The sequence below is a fragment of the Lucilia cuprina genome, chromosome 2 (genome assembly GCF_022045245.1).
Source record: "Lucilia cuprina isolate Lc7/37 chromosome 2, ASM2204524v1, whole genome shotgun sequence".
Taxonomy (NCBI): Eukaryota; Metazoa; Arthropoda; class Insecta; order Diptera; family Calliphoridae; genus Lucilia; species Lucilia cuprina.
The window spans coordinates 32,608,031-32,634,078 of record NC_060950.1 but is presented as its reverse complement, the minus strand read 5'-3'; the positions used below and the strand labels follow the sequence as shown (position 1 = coordinate 32,634,078).

The 26,048-nt window shown below is 29.4% G+C and overlaps 2 protein-coding genes across 6 annotated transcripts in view; both read left to right on the top strand.

Moving 5' to 3' along the window:
- LOC124418523 (homeobox protein 5-like) overlaps positions 1–19,877 on the top strand; it is a 245,940-nt gene extending 226,063 nt beyond the window's left edge. For 4 of the 5 annotated variants that reach the window (XM_046945129.1, XM_046945128.1, XM_046945127.1 and 1 more), the window contains 2 exons: positions 617–2,827; positions 18,144–19,876. In XM_046945129.1, the coding sequence (XP_046801085.1) occupies positions 1,784–2,827; positions 18,144–19,754 (2,655 nt within the window). In that variant the 5' untranslated portion in view covers positions 617–1,783 and the 3' untranslated portion in view covers positions 19,755–19,876. Of the gene's footprint in view, positions 1–616; positions 2,828–18,143 lie in introns of all 5 variants that reach the window. The other variant, XM_046945131.1, reaches the window with a different exon arrangement.
- Positions 19,878–21,272: 1,395 nt separating this feature from the next.
- LOC111677876 (dipeptidase 1) overlaps positions 21,273–26,048 on the top strand; it is a 26,579-nt gene continuing 21,803 nt past the window's right edge. The window contains exon 1 of the mRNA XM_046949484.1: positions 21,273–21,297. Coding sequence (XP_046805440.1) covers positions 21,273–21,297 — 25 coding nt within the window. The remainder of the gene's footprint in view (positions 21,298–26,048) is intronic.

Below are 26,048 nucleotides of genomic sequence, written 5' to 3'. Positions count from 1 at the left end.
TCGATGTATATAATTAATTAAGAAATTAATATATTAGAATGAAATTCGACAGAACTTAATTTTGGATATATTATGAAAATGATCAAATGATGGAAATAAATGTCTTTAACAAACCGTATATACTAATTAAAAATCTCTGGAACTATTGGATAAATCGCAATTAAACTTCACATATTAAGAGCAGCGACGATTTACAGTTGTAGGATATCCTGGCCTCAAAAGAATATAACCTCGGGTATTTTTTTTAATATCTTAAAATTCATTTATAATCTAAATGAGTTGAAATTTAAATTATAACTTCACCTTGAGGAGATTTTTAAAAATATTTTTTTTTTGTTAAAATGGAAAATTCATTATTCGATTGGTCAGTAGTGAGGATCGGCGCTTTTGAATTTTCTAACCAAATCAATATATTATTTTCAAAATTTACCAAGTTTGTATATGCTGTCCGCTTGGAAGAGCAAAATTGTGTCAGGCGAATTAATGTTTTTATTCGAATTTTTAATAGCAATATCAGTAGTATTTTACTACTTAACAGAAATTTTTAATTTACAAAAAAATTGCATTCTTAATGCCCAACAATATTATTTAATCAACATTATTTTCTTCATTTCAGCAAATCTTCAAAAATCCATATCGTGGTCACTTAAACTCTCACCTGTTGAACCATCATTATTAAAATACGAGGTTTGATTAAAAAAATTATTTTAAATAAACAAAAAACACAAAAAACTTGGTGCCTTTTTTGTATGCAACTTAATGTTGTTACAAATAAAAACACACAACTCAAAGAAAAACTAAAACGAACTTGTATGCAACTGAAATCTAACCTTTACTAATCCTTTAGGAATAAAAGTTTAAACTATAAAAAGGAGGGAAAGAAAAGTTGATGATGCTGTAGAAGTTACTGGCCCTAAGATGCACAAAACGAAAAGTGTTGTCAGCTGGCTTTTATGAGAAACTAAGCGGATTTTAAATTCTCTAGAAAATGCCAAGAAAGAACACACTTTTAAAAGAAATCATTTTTTAAATGTTGGATAAAATAAAGTGAGGAAGAACGCAACAAACGAGGGCAGGGAAACATGAATGTTTAATAATAAAAATTTAAAATTGTAATGGCACAGCAAGTGGTGGACTATTAAAAATCTAAAACGAATATATACTGATCCCACTGTTGTGTTGCTGTTGTTTTGGCTAAAAGAAACAACCAGCAAAGAAAAATTCAGTGAATAGAAAATTAGCTTTTGATGCAGTGCTAATGTTTTGTTTTCCTAGTTTTTTAACAGAAACAAAAACATTAAAGTATTAAATAGCAGCAACTCTTCCCCTTCAAAGTTTAAACGTTTATATGGTGAATGAATAGCAAAGGTGTATTGCCATCATCAAGCTCAGCAACAGCATCAGCATCGTCGACATCATCAACATCATCATCGTTCACATAATATTGTAAAACGGAAGTGGAATATTTAACAGCATAGAGAATGCAAACAAATGTAAATGGTATGAGCAGGTTGGTGTTCAGTATAATGTACCACGTGCTGTTTTAAAGCAACAGACAGCTGTCCCATGAATATTTGATAAGGCTAAAACAAAAAACTAAAACCAACAATATTAAACAAAGCTAAACAAAACACTTAAAGCAAAAAAAATCATATAAAAGACAATGACAATAAGCTTAACTCTAAACTTATTTAAAATGCTTAACAAAAGTATAAAACTACGATACTAAATACATTTCAAAAAAAGTTTTGAGGAAACCGCTTTACTGTTGGCCACAGAAACCATGAACGATCTAAGACGTTCTGTCGAGTCGGCTAGATTTCAACAGAAGCAAACATCTCATGAAAGTAATTATCGCTCCAGTTGTAGTTCTACGCCTGAACCTCAGAAACAAAGCATCAATAATAAAGCCACTGCAAATGGTCCAATAGATCATCCAAATATGAGTAGTACCAGTGGTGGTAGTACTACCAGCACCACTGCCACAACCAACACCATTGGTCGTAGTTCTAGTTATGCCAATGAGAATGGTAATATCACCTCTTCTACGGCTGAAATACAATTTGATGAACGTGAGATTTACTATGTCTCACCATCGAAACGAAAAAGTAGTCTAAGTGCTTCCCAAACACCTGTGTTACGCAGCAGTCTGAGAGCCTGTGAACGTTTGCGTTCCTTTAGTCCCACCTCAGCTGCTGCCATAGCTCCTTCTTACCCGCCTATAATGCCTTCTGCAGCCTATGGTGCCCGTCTTAGTGGTACTGCAGGCCATGATCTTAGCTTTGACAATTATGAAACATCCTCCCATTATTCCGACACAGCTATGCAGGTTTTAAGATCCGGCAGTTGCTCTGCCATGACTACCATGCTGAATACCAACAATGTTATTAATAACACATCAACTGCCGCCAACAATTGCCACAGCTCTTCTAGTAGTCTTGCGCAGCAACAACAGCAGCAGCATCAACCCTCACAACAAACTCATCTACCCCCTGGCCAACGTTTACAAAATAATGTAGTCACCTTTTCGAATCACATCAGTGAACAACGTGCGGCTACGCCACAAAATCGCGGTTCTTTACGTCGTGGCAAGGGTCGTAGTAATCAGTCTTTGTGTAGTTGTGACGTTGGCAATGATACAGAACTAAATCCAGATCCATCGCGACCACTATACGAATATAGTTTGGAACGTCGTCACAAAGGTCACACATACACGTGCGAACAGAATGCTCAAATATTGTTGCGCTTAGAGCGTGAACGAAATCGAAAATTATCTTTGGGTGGTGGAAGCCTTAGTGGAGGTGGTGGTAGTCGAGAAGATTTAGAGGTGAGTAAAGTGTAGTGCTAGTGTATCATCAATGAATATAAAAGTGTAAATATTTGTAGATAATGTTTCAATAATCTGTGTTGGTATTTCATTTTATTCTTAAAATTGAAAATATTAAGGAAATTAAAAAAATATATATATTAAAACGTGTCAAATTTGTAAGGATAATATTAAACTGAAACGTGTCATGATGGGTTCAATAGTCTTAATGATTAAGGAAATTGAAAAATTTCAAATGGACTAAAGTAAAAAGTTTGTCGACAATTTAATGTAAAGTTGTAAATTAATTAAATGTTAAAGTTTGATAAATGTAATTTTTACAAATGAATGAATGTATGTTGTAATGTTCAATAATCTATGGAAAAAGTGCTTTAAAAGTGTATTATTTAGCAGTTATAAATATACATAGACCAACCACAAGCATTTCAGGGGAAATAGTTTTTATATTAAACAAAATTCCTATGAACTGACTAATTTTTTGTAATTTTGAGTTTGTTATACCTGTTTTATTAATTAAGTTTGCCAATAATTCGTATCCCTAAAATACAAGCAGCTTAAAGTGGCTTAATATACTTAATGGTTGCTGAAAGATTGATTTATTATCTTTGAATGGAAAATTTATTTACAAACAAATGTATGTTTACTTGTGAACATTTGAAAACAAGTAGGAAAGTATAGTTGGGCATGGCCGACTATTACAAAAAAGTAATTTTTTACAAGAGGGCTCATAGGGAAGTATGAATAAATATGGGCCTATCCTTATAAATGTTGGTAGCGGAATTAACGTCTATTTCAAAGTGACACACAGACGGACGGACATAGCTAAATTGATCAGAATAACTGAGCCGATTGGTATATTTTAAGGTGGATGTAGGACCTATAATTTTTTTGTAATACAAACGTCAGCAGAAACGTATAATACCCTCCCCACTAGAGTGGTGTAGGGTAAAAAAATAGGTTAACAGAAAATGAGAGAAGAGAAAGTACAGAGATTTATGAAATATAGATGGAGGGGTTTGTAAACACGTAACATTTTATGAACATATTTGGAGATGAGCAAAATATATTAACAGTTTTCCTATAGGGAGGAAAATTCTCAAATTATTAGAAATTAACAGTGCTAAGTTAACCAGAGTGTTAAATAAATTAAAGTGCAAGAGACGGTGGGAGGAAGTGTCGAAGAAAAAAACATGTTTCACCAAGGTTGGAAAACATAATATGATTATTAAACTAAAACCATTTTCATTGCAACCCTATATTGTGAATTTTCTTGATTAAACAGCTAGTTCAGGAATGTTCCCTCGAAATATTGATCAGCAATTCGACAAAATATCAATGCACATGTAAAAGGCAATAACTTCTGCTAATGCCTAACTAATATGAAACTTGATTATGTCATATTTCAGTGCATTTTTACGTCAGATATGAGCGTTAAATTAATTTTCGAAAGGGAATGTTATTTACTGATTCTAATGAAATTCATTAAGAAAGGATTTCTAGTCTTATAAAATTTGTTTACTTATATTGATTTTCGTCGCAGAACTAATATTTTTAAGGGAGATTTTGATTCTTGTGAAACCTCTTAGTGTTGAATTATATCACTGTATCTGTATTTTTAGGTCAGTTATGAGCGTTAAATTTATTTTCTCAATCGCCTAATATGGGGTCAAATATGTACTAATCCTTGTAAAATTTTGAAAAACGCTTTTTATTGAAATATAACTTCTTCATGGCGAATTTTTTTGATGTTATTGCATTTTTTTAAGACAGCAATGAGCGTCAAAGTAATTTTTTGAATGAAACTTATTATGTGGATGATCTATTTTGCAGAATGATTTCTGGATACCTAACACTAACTTTTGCAAAATTTACAATAGCTGCTCAATTAACATATTTATGATTGTTTAAGCAGCATTCCAGTGTACAACTTGTATGGAGACTTTGCGAACTCGTAGACTGATATTGTCCATTAGCAATACCAAACAGTACCTATCAATGTAGAGTACTTGTGGAAAGCTTTTCTCGTTTAAGCACTAGTGTTTAAAACAGACAGACTGATATAAAAACTTCAACATTTTATATAATTAAAACTGTAGAATAATTCTATAGAAGTACAAGGTGTTGTGGGTTATAAAAATCAAACATAAATAAGACACGTACTTTGTAATTGTAACATTTTTTATGGCAAATATAACATTAACATCTAATTCTACCCAAATAAAGTCTACTATTAAAAGAAAAGCTAGCAAAAATTTATATGTAAGTATTAAATTTCTTGCTATTAATTTCTTTTTGGTATTTGGTAATTAGTTCCATTTCAAAACGTCTTATTATGAAATGTATTTTTTTATAAATATTCTAAAAACACAATTATAAGCTAAATTTCATATAAAGTGTACAAAAAAGTAAAAAAATAACACATATAAATAGGCTCAGTTCTAAACATGATGCTATTTATGGATTTTGTATGTGTCTCACGCGATTAACGTGGCATTTTATTAAAACATGTGGCATGTTTTCTTTTTTCTATCTTTCTTTATAAACAAATGTAAAATATTTCAAAAATAACAAAAAAACTCCATACAAAGTTGCAGTAGTATTTGTAAACGAGTAAAAAATTTGAATAGAATATGTACCTACAGTGAAATTCATTATATCTTTAATAATATAACAGTTAGTATGTATGTTCTATTTGTATTCTTCCATACAAATATGCACGATTTGCAAGGAAAACAGTTAAAAAAAGTACAACACGTTTTAAAAAATATTGCGTGTTTTTTTCCTTAGCAAACAATAGAGGGACAAACAGTCACATATAGACACACATTTTTATTCGTGGCAAACGATAGAGGTCCATTTCTAAGCATAACAATACAATTTAGAAAATCCTTTTTTTTTTTTTTTGTCTTCAATGTAATTCAATGCATGTTTTTCAAATAAGCTACATACAATTTAGTTTCTTTCTACTTTGTTTAGTTAATTTATATTTAAAACACATTTTTTGTGCTTATTTGTGTATAAAAGTGTATTTTAATAGAACAAAAGCATCTGAAATATTAAAATTTAATACTCAAACACAAAGAAGCACATTTGTCACGAAGTTTATCTTTGTGTTTGTATGCCTAAAGGTTACTCTGACAATTTTAAAACAGGTAAAATATGTATGTATGTAGAATAAGTAAGCAGGAGTATAATTCTGTTTTAAATTTTTAAATGTACTTAAATATTTTTATATTTACCACTAAGTAAAAATTATTTTGTCATTATAGAATCTCTGTAATACAATGATGTAATACAATTTCACATAAATATAATTTATAGGATGAAAATTTTGTTAGATTCGAGTAAAAAAGATCTGCTCATCTTTTAAGGACCAAGAACAATTACTTCCAAATTAGGATATCCCAATCAGCATTAATCGAAATAAATAATGACAGGGTTTTAATCGATTCAGAAAATGATTCTGAGCCGGGTGGTATACTTTATGTTACAAACATCGGCACGAACGCATAATACGCATCCCACTATAGTGATGCAGAATTTAAAAAATATTTTTTATTTTACTCTAATTACGAAGATTTTCGGCAATTCACACGTACATAACCCGATCGTAAATAAAACTCATTGCAAGAGCATAAAAATTGCAAAAATTATATTTAGTTGATTGACAGCATTCAACAAAGTAGGTTGATGTCGCTTTGTTTCAGAAATTGCAAACAAAATGTGTAAAAACAACAACATCATTTGCAAAACAGAGAGTAACTTGCAAAAAACTCATACACTCCAAAAACTTTTCAGGAATGAATAATAATAAAAGTACATAAAAACGATATTTTTAATACTTTTTTTAAACATTTTATATTAAAAAATCTAATCTTTGTGAAGAAATAAACATTTTTCTTTTCTTTGGATAAGTTTTATCTGTAAAATTTACCATTTTACTTGTTATAAAACTTGATCATAACAAGCGTAATTAGGAAATATTTTTTAGTATTTTCTCACCACTACAATAACAGTTTCTCTTTCTGCGCTTGGCTGATTTAGAACATACACATGCATTTCGAAAATTGTGGTTAGCAGGACACACTAATGATTGCTTCCCAAACCGCCTAATTTCACGGTGATAGCATTTTAACAAGAGGATAATCTTGAAACGATCCGAGTCTATCAAAGAACACGCACATATCTTATTATTTCAGCAACAACTCATTCCCAGTTTTTAACCACACAGTCAGTCCCCTGAAGGTTATAACATTACTGAATTGTAGATTTATTTTCCTCTCCAATAATGTGCACAAGAGAAACCCCGGTTCTTATGTAATAAATTATAAATCATCTTAGTTCGACTCCGGGATAAATCATCAAAGGAAAGGCCGACGACACTTATTCATGATCCTGTTTAACTAGAAGTAGTAGGACCTTGTTTCTCCCGGATTGCTATAACACCAAAATAAGGAAAATCATTAAAGTAACTGACCGGGGTCAGTTCCAGGAGCTCATGAATATACGACTTTGGTATTGATTCAGCAGATTGGATCCACTTCTTGCAATTCAACTTACCGTAATGGACTTAAATTCGTATCGTACCCAAACTCAGCAATTTATATTTTCTTTTTGAGCTTAAAAACCATCTTTAAAATAATGCCTGTGATTCTTGGTTCTTCAACACAGATCATCTTAGACACATTGAAACCAATGGAACAATCGGTGAAAAACTTTCCGCTTTAATGGATTTCTTAAAAAAATGCTAAATTTTCTATTCATAACAGAAATCACTTTTTAAATTAGCCTCGTATCTTGTGTGTAAAAAGATAAATAAACATTGAAAAACACATACATATGTATTTAACAACAAAATAAAATAGACGCATGTGGCGTAAATGTGAATATTTAAAACGCACAAAAAATTATTTATAAAATATATAAATGACTCCCAACACGCACGTGTTAGATGAGACAATGTCTGTCGATTTGACCCTTATAATTTCAGCATTTCAAATACATCAAATTTATTGTTGCACGTTTAGGATTTATCTGCTTCAATACGATTCAGATTTAAATATTGGTCCTATGAAAATAAATGAGTCAAACTATAAAAGAAAGATGTTGCTGAATAGATGTCTCACATAAAAATACATATATATGTAGATATATACTATTTAAAGAAATTGTTAGAATAAATTTGAAAATAAAGTTTACCTATGTATATATAAGAAACTTAAAGAGTGTGGTATTTTTCATGATGTCAGACTTTATGTTAATAGTATTAAACTCTATTATATATCAAATCCATTCTTTTATTAAGTACATTCTACTGTATTAGGTTTTGCTCTTTTTTGTTTCATAGCAGTTATTTCTAATTCATTTAATATGAAAAACATGTTGTTGGCGTTAAAATCAAAAATTATACTGCTTAGTCAAGGACCAATCATAATAATTCGTGTTGTTATTTATATACTCCAACAGATAACAAATTTCATTGAATCTAAATAGTTACTGTGCCATTTGTGTTTATTGTGTCATTCAGCTCTTTTCAAACTAGATTTAGCTGTAGACATATTTTAACTGGCATAATGGCATGTGTATTAGGGTGGGTTGAAAACATAACAAATGAATTATTCAAAATATATTTTCGAAAACGTTTCTAAGACAACTTTTGAATTTATTTTAAATTGTGAAAAATCTTTTGTAGAATATTTATGTTATTAAAAATTATATAAGCCTACAAAATGTAAAAAAATCGAAACAATGAGACATAGTTAAACGCTTCTAAAGGATTGAGCTATGTTGAATCTGAATATAATCTCATATTTCTTTAACACATGAAATATCGACATTTGTGGCATTTTTGAGATGTTATAACAGCGACAAATTAATTTTTAAGATATCTTCTTATATATCTTCTTTGATTTAGGTAAAGATTTATCGGTATTAAGGTAAATATTAATAACTAGTGCGAAGGATACTACGCTTTTTAAATATTGTTTTTAACAAAAATACTGAATCCACATCTGATAGAGTGGACTTTCAGATGGCATACAACATTCTAAATAAAGTTGTCTTGGTGCTGTAATAACGTCTCAAAAAGGAACAAACATTTCGTTTTTTATATTTCAAAACACGATATCTCAAATCCCAGATGTGATAGAGAAATTCTGAGACTCAGCTTCAGCACGTCACTTGTCGGTCTGTGTTATTTTTAAAACTTTGACATTTCCGTTCATATCATGTAAAAGTCATGTTGTAAGTGTGCGCTCTAGGCAACCATATAACTTTTATGTAGCTAGCACGTTCAATATTACAGTGCCTAGAGTATCCGTTCTATTTCTGTGAAAGACAGTGCTCCAGTATTTCGAAGTTTCGTGTCTTTTGTTGCTTATACGTTTATCCTAGCCGAGGCCCCCGTTCATCTTTAGACATATTAATCCATTTTTTGGCAGCATAATTTACACAAATGAACTCATGTGTTCGTATTATGATTTGGATAACGATATCAAAACTTACATTAAGCATGCAAATTATTTGCTGTTCTCAAATAGGATTGCATAACTGCAATACATTATTCATACTGAATAAATGTATTCTGAGATATATGTATATTATTTAATATGACAAACATATCTTTTAAAAAAGACACAAAGTACCATCCATTCGATGTGGTCTATGTTTTGAGAGTTTAAAATTTCTAAAATTATTTTAAAATTGTAAAACTGACACCAACTTAATGTACATCATGCCGATGAAAGTAGCTCAGCTATTATACTAATATACAGTAACGTATCTGAAATCATATACACATTACAGCTAGATTGACTAACAAACGCATACATATAATTTTTGTCCTCATATTTATATAAACTCGCTATTATATATTGTTATGTATTAACGTATATATGTATATGTATCAAATCTAGCCAATTAACCTCGATTTATCTCAATTAATGTGACGCACTGTTTCCCTCTGGAATAATATTTTTTAAAGATTTAACTAAAACATATACATACTCTGTTGCTAAAATATACAAAGCATGTAAGTATGTATATATGTATGTATGTACGTATGTGGATATGTATGAATATTATCATAAGTATTTTCTTCCAATCTTTGTCTTTGTATGTCTGTTATAATCGCTTACTGTCTTAAACCCATTCATACATACATATATATGTATGTGCATACGATGGCTGACTATTAAGAAATGATTAAAAGGATGACAATATTATAAATAAAACATCGGTTAAAACTATTTATTTTGTATAAATTCAAATAGTCTGTTTCTACAGAATTATATTACTGTTTATAACTATCTTTAAGATTCTATGGCTCGATTTTGCTGGCATCAAATTTTGAATTATCCTCGTATAAGCAAGTAAACATAAATTCCTATTACTGATGTAACAAAATCCAACATAAACACTATTTTTCATATTTTTTTTTACTTTAATCTTATACTAGAACCATGCAAGATTTAAAGTTTGTATTTTCTTTGTGTGAACTCACATACAAAAACAAAACTGTCGCATTTGTGAAAGCAAATGTTTATCATTAAGGATACAAAACTCTTTTAGTACTCATACTAGTATCTAATTCTTTCCATACATACATATGACTGCTTCTCTATCCTTACAGCATCAATTTCATTTATTTCTTGTAAAAACCATAGAATTTTCAACAGAAAAAAATCATATTTTTTATTTTTGTGTTCAGTATGACCCTCATATGACCCCTTTTAACAGTTACACGTATTCATCATAATCATCATCGCTATTATATAGTAACGGCTTTACTTTGCAGGACCAAGTTATATGTTGAAGACCGATATTGTATAGGGAGAAGTCATGAAAAACAAATGAGACTTTATATAGTGGATATTTCTTTAATTTTTTTGTCACATGCACTGTGCATACTAATAAATCGCATTGTTGAAATTATTCCATTGTCAATGTGCAACAATGGCAAAGAAAATGTGACAATTTGCAATGGACTTAAAGTTATGAAACAAATTTACTATTGTAGTTTTTTTTTTTAATTTTCATATTACATCTATGTTTAATTTTTAATAAAGTGTTAATTTAATGTATTAAAATTTGTGCAAAGAGTTGTAAAATGTTTTTAACTAAAACAAATATAAATGTATAGTTGATAAACTAAAATAGTAGGTATGTTAAAAATGTGGATTATTTTATAATAATAAAGCATTTCTTATATCCTAATTTTGGTAGAGGAATTTCATCGTGTTTAAAAGTGTATAGAGCTATCAGCAATATCATTAAGACATATATGAAACTAAGATATACAGTTTTTACAACATTTAACATAATTATAAGCTCAAATGCAATATGTCAAGGGTGCGGTTGTATGGGAACTAGTCAAAATAATGGACCGATTTAAACCATTTTCAGTAGGCTTCGTTCTTGGATATGAATATAAACATCTAGATCTTCCAAAAATTGAATTGATCAGAAAAGTTTTCGACGACTTTGCTTCTTTATAGAAATATCATTGATAACTTTAGTTTTCCATAGAAGTACTCGTGATTACTCTACAGTATATTATCCAAAAATAAACTTTTTATATAAATATTATCTGTAACTATACTTTTTTATAGCAAAAACTAGGTAATGACCTTTAATTGTAATTACTTATCTAATAACATACTTTTCAATGACAACTACTCTGAATTACTTAGATGTAGTCTAATAAGGTCTTACTAATAATGTGTTATATAATTACTTTCTAACTCATTAGTCATCTTCGATTGTTTTCTATTCATATAGAAATGCTTTTAAAAAATAAAAAATAATTGAAAACAATTAAGAAGTTATAGTTGGGCATGGCCGACCAAACAGTATCCTACACCTGTTACAAGAATGAAATGTCATTTAAATATTTAAGTTGAATTCTTAACCATTGTTAATATTATGTGCCAAATTTCATTGAGTTATCTCCAATATTGCGACCTGTAGTTTGATTACATGATTTAGAAGCCCAATTCGGGTGTTCAGTTGTATGGGGGTAGGCGTCGTCCCTAGGACAATTAAAGTTTATGTACCAAATTACCTGGACGGACAGACAGTCAGACATAGCTAAATCGACTCAGAAAATGATTATGAGTAGATTTGGTATACTTTAAGCTGATTATAGGACTAATATTATTGTGCTTTACAAACATCAGCACAACCCAATATACCCTCCCAACTAAAGTGGTGTAGGGTATAATTAAGATTTAACATTGCAAAGTAATGGTCAAATGTTACAAATCATACCATAAATACAGAGTATATAACCATTGTAGTTAGTTAGTTAGTTAGTTAGCTAGTTAGTTAGTTAGTTAGTTAGTTAGTTAGTTAGTTAGTTAGTTAGTTATTTAGTTATTTAGTTAGTTATTTAGTTAGTTAGTTAGTTAGTTAGTTAGTTAGTTAGTTAGTTAGTTAGTTAGTTAGTTAGTTAGTTAGTTATTTAGTTAGTTAGTTAGTTAGTTAGTTATTTAGTTAGTTATTTAGTTAGTTATTTAGTTAGTTATTTAGTTAGTTATTTAGTTAGTTAGTTTGAAAGGAGGATGTATACACAACAAATTCAAAGGGAATCGAACTTACCACCTCCGGTCTACCAGAACACTAACCACTAACCTACCGGAGGCCACATATAACCATTGAAAAAAATTCATAATTTCTTTAATTTTTAACAGATAGCATTTTTACCCATTTTAACGCCTCTAAAATACAAGCTTTCACTTTTCAAATAAATTTACTTAAAAAATACATAATCTTTTATATACGGTTTTTACACTTTTGTAATTATAAAAGTATTCCAATTTTTTAATAATAAAACAAATTTTTTTTCTCTACTTAGTTATTTTTCTTTCTATATTAAAATTTTCAAGGATTTTTTCTTTCGCTTCAAATAACATTAATTTTATTTCAACTACCTAAGACACCTTAATGTCATTAAAAAATCACATCAGTATAATAAAGTGACAAGTACATTTGAGATCAGGAAAATAATCTTGTACAATTGAAAAAATACAACACCCAGTAAAAAAACTTTTTTCAAAAATTAACAAACAAATTGTACTTTTTTCGTCAAAGCCATTCCTGTTAAAATCTTAGAGAGATAGAAAAAAGATAAAACTGGAAAAATGAAACATGTTAAAAATACGTAAAACATGCAATTTTTGTCTTTTCACACATTAACTCAGGCGAAAAAGTAACGTATGTCGAACATGAATATAAGAACACTATAATAACCCTGCAGTTACAGGGAGTTATTCTCTATGTAGTTGTGTAAAATTTGGAATGATAGACAAGATTAAAGTGAATTCGATTTAAACGAGAGTAATCATTACTTTGATAAACGACAGTTAATCATTACTTTGATAATAACTAATATAGAAAGAAAGAAAGTTTATCTTTGTTTAAAAAATTACAAATATAAGTCAAATGATCCATATATATATATAAAATCAAGTCAACAAACTTATTAAATTTATTTTAAAAATTACCGTCTAAAAATGGATAATTTGAATCCTTGTTAAACTGCTAGGACATGCATGTATAAATCCGAATACACAAGTATACGCATACAACTACACTCACAAACCAAATATGTATTTATCACACTAACAGTGTAACCTTTTTCCAAAAAAAACAAATTCGCTTAGTGTATATGAACAAATTTTTACATTAACATTATGTTCCCTGAGGCATGAAGGATATAAATTTGTACAATTTTTTTTTAAAAATTTCAACATTCTTTTTTTTTACAAATTTCACCTTTAAAAAGGCAAAAAAAGTACAAATGTACATGCATATTTATGCACAAGATAGCAATTATAGTAATGATGATGACAGCAATGTGACATAGAATTTCTGTGAATTTATTCCCATAGTAACATAAAATTAAATGTAAATAATGCATGCATACAAATAATGCTTTAAAATGATTTGAAAAGGAAATTTTGTTTTAATATCAAAGTACTAGAATTCGAATTAAATGAATTTTATTGAATATTGTTATTTTTTTTTGTGTAGATCGTACATTAATTTAAAAACGTTGCAACAGTAGAGAAATTGTTCCTTCTAAATAAATATTTCAAAGAATTTGCTAGATATACCCAGTTGTATTTTTTTATTTCCATTTGGTAATTGAGATCAAAGTTTTGAGATTCTTTTAATTCGATAGTTGGAAAATAATGTAAAGCTTTGGGTTTTTAATATACTTTGTAATTTACAATTATTATTTTTTCACGTTATATTGATGGTGAAATATAGAAACCTACTAACTAACTTTATTATTTAACATTCAGTAAAGTCGCTAGCCACCATACAAACAGAGATTTTTTTTGTTAAAAAAAACAAATTTTTACATTTTACCACTAAATATTCAACGTTCTTACCGACCCTAAGGGCTGTCTGGCTATCGGTAAGAATTCGAATATTAGCATCGTATATTCGATAAAACCTGAGCCAGTCCGCAGTCCCTTTTATGACTGATAATTCAGCCTGAAAAACGCTACATTGGTCAGAAAGCTATATGTGCTATTATGTGCTATATAAAAGCCACCTCCTACCTCATGGTTTGATTTTGCCATTGGCGTATATACGATACGTCATGGAGGATTGTTTCCATCACATTTGGATTCTGTTGGATATTCACTGAAAAGGTTCTAAGTGGAGTCTTCTGGTAATTCCATCGCGCACTCTCTTGCCAAGTTAAGTTCCTCGCTTGCAAGAGAGCATATCGAGCCTTTTGTCATTAACTGCTTTAAACCTGCAAACGCTCGATACGTTAAAACCTATATGAGCTTGCGCAATGCAGATGGTCGAATGAAGCCACATATTCCGAGAGTTAATCTATGGAACTTAACGGCAGTGGTAACTGGCCTTTCGAATTCCATGCAAGAAGACTGAACTTACCCAGTAACGACGTAGGAATTTATGCATTTAGATGTACAAAATTATCTTACTGAGCAAATATCATAGAGGATATTTGCATTTTAAAACTAAATTTTAAACGTTTCTAACGATCCTACTGCCTTTCTCTGATTTTTCATAAATGTATTGAATATCACTCTTCACTATAGCGGGTAGGGCATTATGCCGTAGTGTTGATGATTGCAACAACCAACAATATTCGTTCTACACTCAAAATAATGTCAACCAAATGGTTCGGTATCATAAAAAGTCCCCTTTTAAAAATGACTTGTAAATCACTGTACTAATATTTTCAAGGACAGGTCATTATTTAATCTTGCTACATTTAGAAAATCTCTTTTTTCGCGAAAAATTTTTAAGCATATCGAAATTAAAATTATTTATTGTTTTAAAATAATTGACATTTTTATATACAATGTCATATAGTCGGCCATGTCCGACTATACATTCATATTGTTCCATTTCAAGCTTTAAAATTTCACTATGTAACATTTTTACATTGTAAAATTGCACTGCTTTTATTAACGACACCTTTACGTATACGTGTTATTTATTTATATTATAAATATTAAGTATACGTCTAATTTAGAAAAAAAACTGAATAGTAAAAAAACTGAAGATGGAGTTTTCTTCATTTAAAACATACATGTAATAGGTAAGAGAATAAATAAACTAATATTCCGAATGGTGTGCAAAAAGTGATCCTGAGAAAATAATCAACTTAACCGAATAATAACATTGAAAAGTGCATTACTTTGAAATTTATATAATTTTGAACTCGATCATGATTTTTAAACAATTCTATACCAGTATTACGTATAAATTTGTCGTAAGCAAATAAAAGAATAAAGCATTCAGAGAATAGTACTAAATAATAAAATTTTAAGCATTTTCAATTGCTTCCTTACATTTAATATAAAATAATGTATAAAAGTATTAAATTTGATCACATCATTCCACTCAAATTAAGAAGGAGTGGACTCAACTTCTTTATTATAATGAAATATTTATAGAAATTGCCACGCTTTTGTCCTGTTGTTGATATTTTTCGCCAGTTTTTAATTTTCCTTTAATAAAATGAGAAAAACAAAAAAAAAATAAATAAATAATAAAAATAAATATTAAAATTTCCTTTTGGATTATTACTATACAACACTTCGTTTATTTGTTGCAGTTAAAGTCGTATTCAAGCATTCATCCATATATTTATTTATTTTTATACAAACCACTCCTTTTTATTTTCAAAATTTAATTAACGGAAGTACATCATGGTGTTGGCAGTAGTGGTACTACTACCACTACTACAACAAAACCTACATTGTTTGTATATACATTAAAAGCTGCTGTATATGTGTTAGTAGAAATGTATGTCTGTGTGTGAGTACTTGTATACTCTTAAGTATAATGGTTTTAACTTATTTCATTTTTGTTGTTGTTTGTTGTTGCTGTTGTTATATTTCTTTTTTTTCATTTCCCTTTTTTATACTCCCTCTCGACTCCACTTTATATACTTTAATGTATTTGTTTGCATAATGCGTTGTTTGGTGGAAACATAAATGTATTTAATTGTTGGTAAAAATGAGGTCTAACATAAGTACACTATACTCGAAACAGTTTTCTGAATGTGTGCTTAAAGTATGCAATTTTTTATATTTTATTATTGTTATAATTTTTTTTAAATTTACTATGGTAAAATGTAAAACATTGTTAAGAAAATACATAAAATAATAATTAACACACGGATTAATGTTCTATTTTAAGCAACTTTAATTTCATATATCAAATTATAATTAAATTATTTTCCATCAACAAAAAAACTTTATATAGAAACTTGCTTCAACATTATTCTTTTAGTGGAACTTGATCCATGGAAAAAGTATTTATTAAACACATTATCACCAATTCATCTTCTCATATATTAATTAATTAAAAATATCTCATATAAAAGCCATAATTAATAATTATCCTAAACAAATGCGTCACAATATTGCAAATACTTGCCTTAGTGAGTTACTAAGTTTAATTGAGTTATTCTCAAAAGAAATGTTAAAAAAGAGTGCACAGACAGACATAACTCAATTCGAAACAAAATTTCGAATACTTGCTTTCGTCAATTATCAAGTTTCATTGAGTTAATCTGAAAATTTAGAGATATAATGAATACTGAGTCAAATAGTCCATTTAAATACCATTCGATATATTCAAAGAGTGATTCTTTATATTATTGTATGATTGCAAAAACAAATTTTCTTTAAAAATCTTATGTAAAAATTTACTCAAGCATAAGTATCTTTGTGAATTTTATATATTTATACATACATAAGTATGTACGAACAAGAACAAATTGCTAATTTACTAAAAAACCGGTATAAATCAAAAAACTTCTTTATGAGTATAACGGATTAATATTTTAAAAAGCCTTTTAAACAAATCGTTGAATTTGAAATATAAAAAACCTATTATAAATAATGTTTTGGAATTATGACAGACTTTTTGTAAATGAACGACACTTATATAAAAAAATTGACTTTCCTTTTTCAATTTCTTTAGTAATGTGATAGCAAATACGTATACTCTTGAATGTGTATCCAAGACTACCTAATTGAATTTGTTTCGGTCAAATTCATTACAATGATTATTTCTTTTGTTAAGAGCAAGAAACCTTGAATTCTGAACAAAAAATAATATAAGAAAATATAAATTTCACTTTAAAGAATCGTTTAAAGAAATATCTTAAAGATTCATTATAATTTTTAACCCATTAAGATGAAACATTTTTTAATAAAACGAAAGCATTTGTCTAGTCTATGTCTAGTCTATGTCTAGTCTATGTCTAGTCTATGTCTAGTCTATGTCTAGTCTATGTCTAGTCTATGTCTAGTCTATGTCTAGTCTATGTCTAGTCTATGTCTAGTCTATGTCTAGTCTATGTCTAGTCTATGTCTAGTGTATGTCTAGTCTATGTCTAGTCTATGTCTAGTCTATGTCTAGTCTATGTCTAGTCTATGTCTAGTCTATGTCTAGTCTATATACATTCTGTTTCTATGTCACAGGAATGTTAAGTGTTAAAATAAAATTTTATTCATATTGATTGACTTAACTGCAAAATATGAAACATCACTTGATATCAGTTGTTACTTCAATGATTTTTTTTTCACTGGAATCTGTAGATTAATTTTTATTTATACCCATTATATTATGATTGATAGGGGTCAGTTATATTATAGAAATACTTTGTTTATGTAATACAAAACATTTTGTTCAACACATAAATGTATCAAAAGAAAATCATTTTACTTCGTAATTTTATAAATAAAATATACATTTTTATATTACACAGAAATCTTATCTTTTCCATACTTTTTTCCATAACATTTCACAGAGTGATGCTCTAAGTTCATCAGATGCTGAAACTATACCACCAGTGCCCCCGCCGCCGGCTATGAAACGTAATGGTAGTGTACGTAGTCTACGTTTATTACAACACCTGCAGCAACAGCAACAATCAACTTTAAGATCAGGTACCATGTGCAATGGCAACCAAGTAGCCAACTCTAGTAATAAGTCACATCATAATAGTAATAGTAACAACAACAACAGCAACAGTAATAATAATGGTTCAATAGCAACATTATGTAGTGGCGATTTATTAAATGATTGTGCTAAAAGTAGTCATGATGTTCGAGCTGTGATTGACGACTGCACCACTTCTATACTGAAATGTGCCAATGCCATGGGTTCTGACATAATGTCCAATACTAGTACAACGACAAATGGTAGCTATAAAACGCAAGTATCTACTTTAAACGCCATGGTTTCTCATAGCAAGCCAGATGTATGTCATGTCACAAACACCTCTAAAAAGAATTCACTCTCAGCCAACACCTCATACTTTGGTAATTTCCCCCCGCCCTATGCTGCACAAGATGATATAATATTGCCAAAAAGCCAAAAATCAGATCCCTCACTATGTTTCCTGCACAAAACGTCGGCGTTGACTGGAATGGGACTGGGTCATGTGGTGCCTCCACCTTCGTCGTCAGCATCGATGGCTTTTACAGACTTTACACAGTCACAACGTGATTTACAGCAGAAATTGCAACACTATAAAAATAGTAGTAGGTTAAGTCTTAGTAAATACAACACTATTGGTCCGAGTAGTGATTATGCACGCCAGCTGGCTGTTTATGCACAACAACAGCAATTACAACACCAACAGCAGCAACATACAACACAAATGAAACCCTTCAATGAAAGATGTCGTTGTTTCTCAAAATCCTGGTCAAATTTCTCACGTGACTTAATGCAGACACAATGCTCAAACGTGGCTGGACTTTACCACACTAACAACCACGACAATCACAGTAGTTTATTGCATCAACAGCAACAACAACCAAATTTTCATGCGTCAGCAACGTCAGCCTCATCAGGGAAAGGTAGGCACCATGATAAAATTCCATTACGTTCTTCTCTAAGCAGCCGTAGTTTTAATAATTTAGTCGACATCGATACATATAACTATGATATGGCCTCCATACTATCATCACATCATAAATTGCATCTTACGCAACAAAACACACACCAACTTGCATGTAACGGTGGGAGTGTAGGCATAGGTACAGGTAGTGGTGCTATACTAAGCCAATCAAATAGTACTAGTGGCCTTAAAGACAACCACATGCATGGTCAGGCATCGTTAAAACATCAACAGCAGCAACAACAACATCAGTTGCTGCAACACCATTATCAACATACTGCACACAAAGACTTTCATTGCGATGAGCATGATAATCATCATCCTTTGGGCATGCATGGTAGCACTCATCTAATTAAATCATCAGAGAAATTTCATCAACATAATCATCATCACAACACTGCAAGCAATCACCATCCGCCACATCATTCAAGTCTGACAAGTATAATGCCGTGGAAACATCGTCAGAGTCCAAGTCGTGGTTCGTCCAGTTCGGGTACAAATTCATTTCGTAAGTAAATTTGCCTTTATTATTATTAAAAATTAAATAATTACATACATTTTTTACTAATGTTGTTCACAATAATATGTAATTATGTAAATAGTTGTAGATAATACTTAGCAAAATAAAGATACATTGAAGTAGTAAATTAAAAATATGTTGATAAAAAAGTAACTTTATGAAAAAAATTGTAAACCATACATGGTCGACTATATATTTTTACTTATTTTATAATACAATCAATACTTATCGGTAGTTTAGCTTAGGTTAAAATAAATAAAAAATAGTTATAAGGATCATCATCAAGTTCAGATTATTTAAAATGGGCACAGACAAATTAAAAATTACGATAAATCAACTACGGGCTTTTGGTAAAAGTGATTGGCGTCATTCAAAAGATAATTTTCTTTAGATTTTGAATATGTTTGATTATTATAACCCACTGAACAAAAAGTTTTAAAATAAAAAAAAATAAAAAAACAAGTATGAATGTATAGTCGGTGAGTATGTTCAAAATGTGGATTATTTTTAAGATAATAAAGCATAATAATTAATTAGTTTTTTTTTACCTTAATTCCGAAAGAAATTTTATATATGGGGGTAAGGGTAAATATGGGCGTATACTTATAAATTTTGGTAGAGGCATTTACGTCTACTTCAAAGTCATTGAGGTATAATTTAATCGCGTTATTAGAATTTATAAGTGAATTTTAAATTTCAAGCCTTTTTCTGAAGGAGAGTTTGCATGGGGGCTAGAGTCAAATGAGGCACTATCATTACAAAAATTTGCAGTGTCTTTTAAACTGCTATAAACTATGAGCCTAAATGCTATATTTATTAATAATAAACCGATTTCAAAAATTTTCAATAGTGTTTGTCCTAGGATCAAAAGTGCGACAGCATGATGAAAAAATATTTAAATATTCCCAGCAAAAACTCGGTAATGTGCTGTACTTCCATAACCACTAACTTTTCAATGTCTACTATTTACCGTATTCATTACTTAGAAGTACTCTAGTAATGACTTACATATTATGTGTTACGGATTTACTTTATTTTCAGGTAATTTCCGAAATTTTATATTTATTCATAATAAAATAATTTTTAGTAATTGAATTTTTGTTAGTTACCTTTTAAAAATTGATTTTAAATATTTTGCGCTATGTTCGACTGTTTTTCAAAAAAAAAAAAATAACATTTGAATAAGTTGAAGAAAATATTGTATTTGCATCTGCAGTCCTCTTGTTATAAAAATCTTATAATAATTTGAAACTTACTAATAGAAAGTTAACTAAAAAAATATGTATTATACAAATATTATAAGTTTTGGAGCATTTCGCATTTATGCCTACCATCATTAATTTTGTCATTCAGTTTAGCCTTGTCCGTCTGTCTATTCAAAACGCAGTAGGGCCCCGCCAGTAAGAGTTAGGACATTAACAACGGTTCAAAATTTTACACAACTCCCATAAAGAAGGAATATGATAACATAATGTGAAGGAACCTTTAACTATAAGGGCAGTCTCACACGTTCAATGTCTCTATTTGTAAACGAACATAGTAAGTACTTCTTAAACTTCCTATTTGTAAGCGAGCGTTGAAGTACTTGCCTCCAATGACATCACCGTGTTAAAATAATGACTTAAAATGCTAATGAAGCTTTTTAACTCATTTCTCAATGTAAGTTTTTCCTGGGTGTTTATTATTATCAAAATATTATCAAAATTGAGAACTAAAATTAAAACAAAAAACTGTGAAAAGAACTAAGGTTTCAACAAACTGAAAATTCAAACATATTTAAGATAAACTGTGACTAAAAAATAACTGTAAAATTTAAGTGTAGGTAGATAGGATGTTATTTCTGGAATAACATCACTTCCAAGATACTTATATCTAACTTCGACGAATGTCTGACAGTGGCAAAAAAGTGTTCCAGAGTTTCATTGTTCTTCCCATGCTCTACATTCCCATGCTCTACATTCAGATGTGCTTGTAATCCTCAGAATACGTATCAACATACTAACATACTAGGCTTGCTCATTTTAAGGAGATTTCTCGTTTTTTTTTTATCAGGGTCACTCCATAGGATATTTGTGGTTCATTATTCCAAGAGGCATAATGGCCTCTTACCCTCATTTTTAACTATTTCGTTGTCGAGTACTCCCGAGTATCCTGATACACATATGATGTAAACCTTACCTCTGGGAGAGTATTCAGTAAAAACAGAGGGCAGCAGTTTTCGAACCATTCAACTAGTGCACTTGTGAACATTTCTACTTTGGCGTCTATGTTCTCGTTATTTCGACATTGAAAAGCGTCCTGACATAATCGATTCTTTAGTTTAGTTTTCCCCTTATTCACAAACAAAATTTTTATTTATAAAAGGTTTATAAAACAAAATTTCCATACAAAATCAATTTTATAAACCGTTTATAAAATATAAAATTTTGTTTGTGAAAAAGGGGGTTATTCCATAACTTCGTTCGAAATTCTCTAATCCTGAATTTCGTTACCTATGAATTTTGGATTAAATTTGCTTGCAAAATTTTGTATATTTTTCTTAAACTTGTTTTTCTAATTCCATTTTAGTAAGTATGAAGAAAAAATAAACTATAAATTATAGAAATGGATGTTGCTTTCATTATTTCTATACCCTTTATATGTCAATCCTTTACATCAAACCTACTTGTCCAAATCTTAAACATTACTGTAAAACACGTTCCCAACTGCCAAATTACTGAACGCAATTTGTAATTCTTATTTTTTTTTTTTTTTTTTTTTTTCATTAAAAAGTTCATTCACTGCTTTAACACCTTTGTGTATATAACTCTGTACATCTTAATCAGCTACTGTCGAAATAAGAAATTACTGCAAAAATGACTGCAGTAAACACTTATATTTGAAATTCCCTCCAAAAGTTGTTTCACATATTAAAAAAAAACGTTGCATGTTAAGTTCTTAAACTCGAAAAGTTAAAAAAAAAAACTTAATTTCAGTTGACTTCATAACTTGTGTGTATTTATATCTCTATGCAAAAGCCACGAAAGTTGGCTCACAATTCATTTAAAAGTATTGACTATATGATGGTTTTTGTGGTAGTCTCCAAGTATTTTTTCTGTCTTTTTTTAATTTATTTCTATCACAACATTTAACTTGCCACCCAGTATCTGTATGTATGTATTTTAGTGAAATGCATATACATACATGGATGTAAAAGTATGTGTAGGTTTGTGTTCATATTTGTTTTTGCTTTTGACTATACAATTGTCTGTGTATTTAAGTTGGCAAACGATAGTGGTTTGCTTTGGCTTAAAATCTCATTAATGGCCATAGTAAGATAGGAAGAGTAGTGTATGTTTGAAAGAGAGTTTTGAACTATTTTAAGTGGAAATGTTTATGTGTGTGAGTGTGATTGTTGCATCACTTCAACGTTGCAACAATTAGTTGAAAACTACGCCTTTGTTAAGTATTTTAATGTTGATATTGGTATTCAACATACAATTCTACAAGCAAAAGACAATTCACAATCACTTTTTTTTATTCAACACCCACTAGACTATATACATATGTATAAGTATGTACATTAGGGTTATACCTCATTGCAGTTTTTTCTTATCAGATTTTTGTTATCAGAAAAGAATTGGCTATGAGGTAATGCGGTGATAGTTTGTCGCTCAAAATAATATAACCCTAATGTACGATTGCAACTACTTAAAAGGTTCACGTAGAAATGTGGACTACATATGTCTGTCTTTTAATTCGTTTGATTCCTGTGTCTATCTTTTTGCTTCCCTATTTGTCTGTCTGCTTATTTGCTTTCTCTTCCATCTATCTGTTTGTCTTTCTTCCTGTCTATATGTCTTCCTTTCTGAAACTTCTGTCTAATCTGCCTTGAAATCAAACTATAAGGTATTATTTCTAATATATGTTACTGGAATGCAGAGCATGAACTTCAACTGCATCAACAAATCCTATTGATATTGTCGATATCGGTTTAGTATATAATTTGGCGGGCCTATATAAATATTAATTTAATATTTCTATTTATAATTACTTTAAATGGCACATACTACGACCAATTTTATATCCTTATTGTTGTATAGAGTAAGTAGAGCACACTGACTAGCTTTTTATTAAGGCAGTATATTCAAATTTGTTGTTTTTTTACTTTTTCCTAATGGGAACACTATTTTCGTCTCTACCAAATAAACAACTCCTACTTGTTCCTTTATCTGTTAATTCTGCAAAAATTAGATATTTCTACTGGTAAAATGGTGTGCCAAAATAAAAAAGAACTTCGTTTTTGTTCCACTTTTTTCCTTTGCTTTCCCTCTAAATTTTGTTTTATTACGTAGTATGCAAAGCGTACAAAAGAGGTTTCATTGTCCATTTTAGTATTATTGGCTCTTTTTACGACTTATACTAATCTGTGTGTGTATGTATGTATTACTAAATGTTTATATTTGGCATTTGTATGAGTATATGCACAAATGCCATGTATATGTATGTATATTCAAATCTATATTCTGGATACAACATGTTTTTTTTTCTTGTTGCTAGAGTACATAATGCATTTAATTGCATTTAATGTTGCAGTACTTTATCGTCAACTTCAATTTACAAATGAACAAACACTCAAACATTATATATATAGCCAAAGAGTGTTGATACTCTTTGGATTTATAAATATCCCAGCTTTTTGTATTAGTAGTAGTTGTTGTTTTAATTGTATTGCTTGTTGTACTAGATTATTGTGTATTGGTGATTTTCATGCCAGACAGTAAATATAAATAAAATTGCCTACATACAAATACATAGAAACCAATACATACAAACATACACATTCATCGATTTAACAAACAGTTGTAAATATTAACGTTAATACTATGACTACTGCTCTTACCAATACAATAGAATAGATGATTGTAGTTTTTGTGTAAAAATAATACTTTCTAATTTTTGTCAAAGTTAAAAAGTATATGTGTTAGGTATATGTATTATACATATTTTAATTATTTTGAATTTTTTTCTAAACATATTACATATTTCATTTAGGAATATTATAATAGAATCGAGTGAGTTTTATTTTCAAATAGGGAGAAAATTCTAAATTGGCAATACAATAGAAAAGACCTAAAATTATGTTTATAATATTATACTAGAATATAAAGACAATTATGTTTAATATATATACACATATATAGATATGATTTTCTATACTCGATACTTACTATTCAGTGTACCCAAATGTGTTATAACTATAGGTGTATGTACATATATTGGAATTTAGTAGAAAATTATAGATTTAAGAAAAAAATCACTTAACTGTCTATTAAAATTCGATTTTCTTATAAAACTGACTGATCTAACTTTCATCGAACGTATACTTTTTATATAATTATATATAAGATATATTTCACTCATACGCTCCATATGATATTAAAGTTAAAAAACAAAGTAGATGCAACTGTAGCATAACTCAAGGATATACAAAATTCGGTAACCCAAGTAACAATTTTTAAAATGAGGTTTCTCAATTAAGTAAAAAAAAACTACTAAATATGCCTTCGTAAATTTATCATATTCATCATTAAAATATTGATTAAGTATAAAAATTCAATTCAGTTTTTTCACAATATGTTAGCCTGTGACATACAAATAACAAAAAAAAAAAACAGTCTGATTTTCGGACCTTATAAAACTAAGTAAAGGTAACTTGAAGGAAATTCAGTCCTGTAACTGTTTTTCGGTGCATTGTACATATATTCAACAATCATTAAAGTTGCAAAAACTTACGTTATCAAAGATACGTATGTATAATATTTTTAGCCACATACGCTGTTACTGTTTAATACTTAAATGAAGTTATAACCCTAATATGTATATTACAAACATATTTATTTGAATGTATACTGCCCTTTAAGTACTCATTTACCATGACAATAATACACCCTTAGAGTACATTTCATTGTAAGTGCAATATTTCCCAGAATTGTTTCAAAGTAAATGTCTATAAAGTGTAACAAATGTTCTTAATTAGTATGTTGGCTTTGTATTTGTAACATTTAATTAGTTGGGGGACTAAAAATATAATTTATCGATAAGAAATATATGAAAATTCATGTTAGACTTAGCTAGGAAATAACAAAAATAATATTTCTCATTTTGATACCATTAACTGTAGTACAATTCTAGTTCTGTTTTAGTTTTGCTCTAGTTCTGTTCTAGTTCTGTTCTAGTTCTGTTCTAGTTCTGTTCTAGTTCTGTTCTAGTTCTGTTCTAGTTCTGTTCTAGTTCTGTTCTAGTTCTGT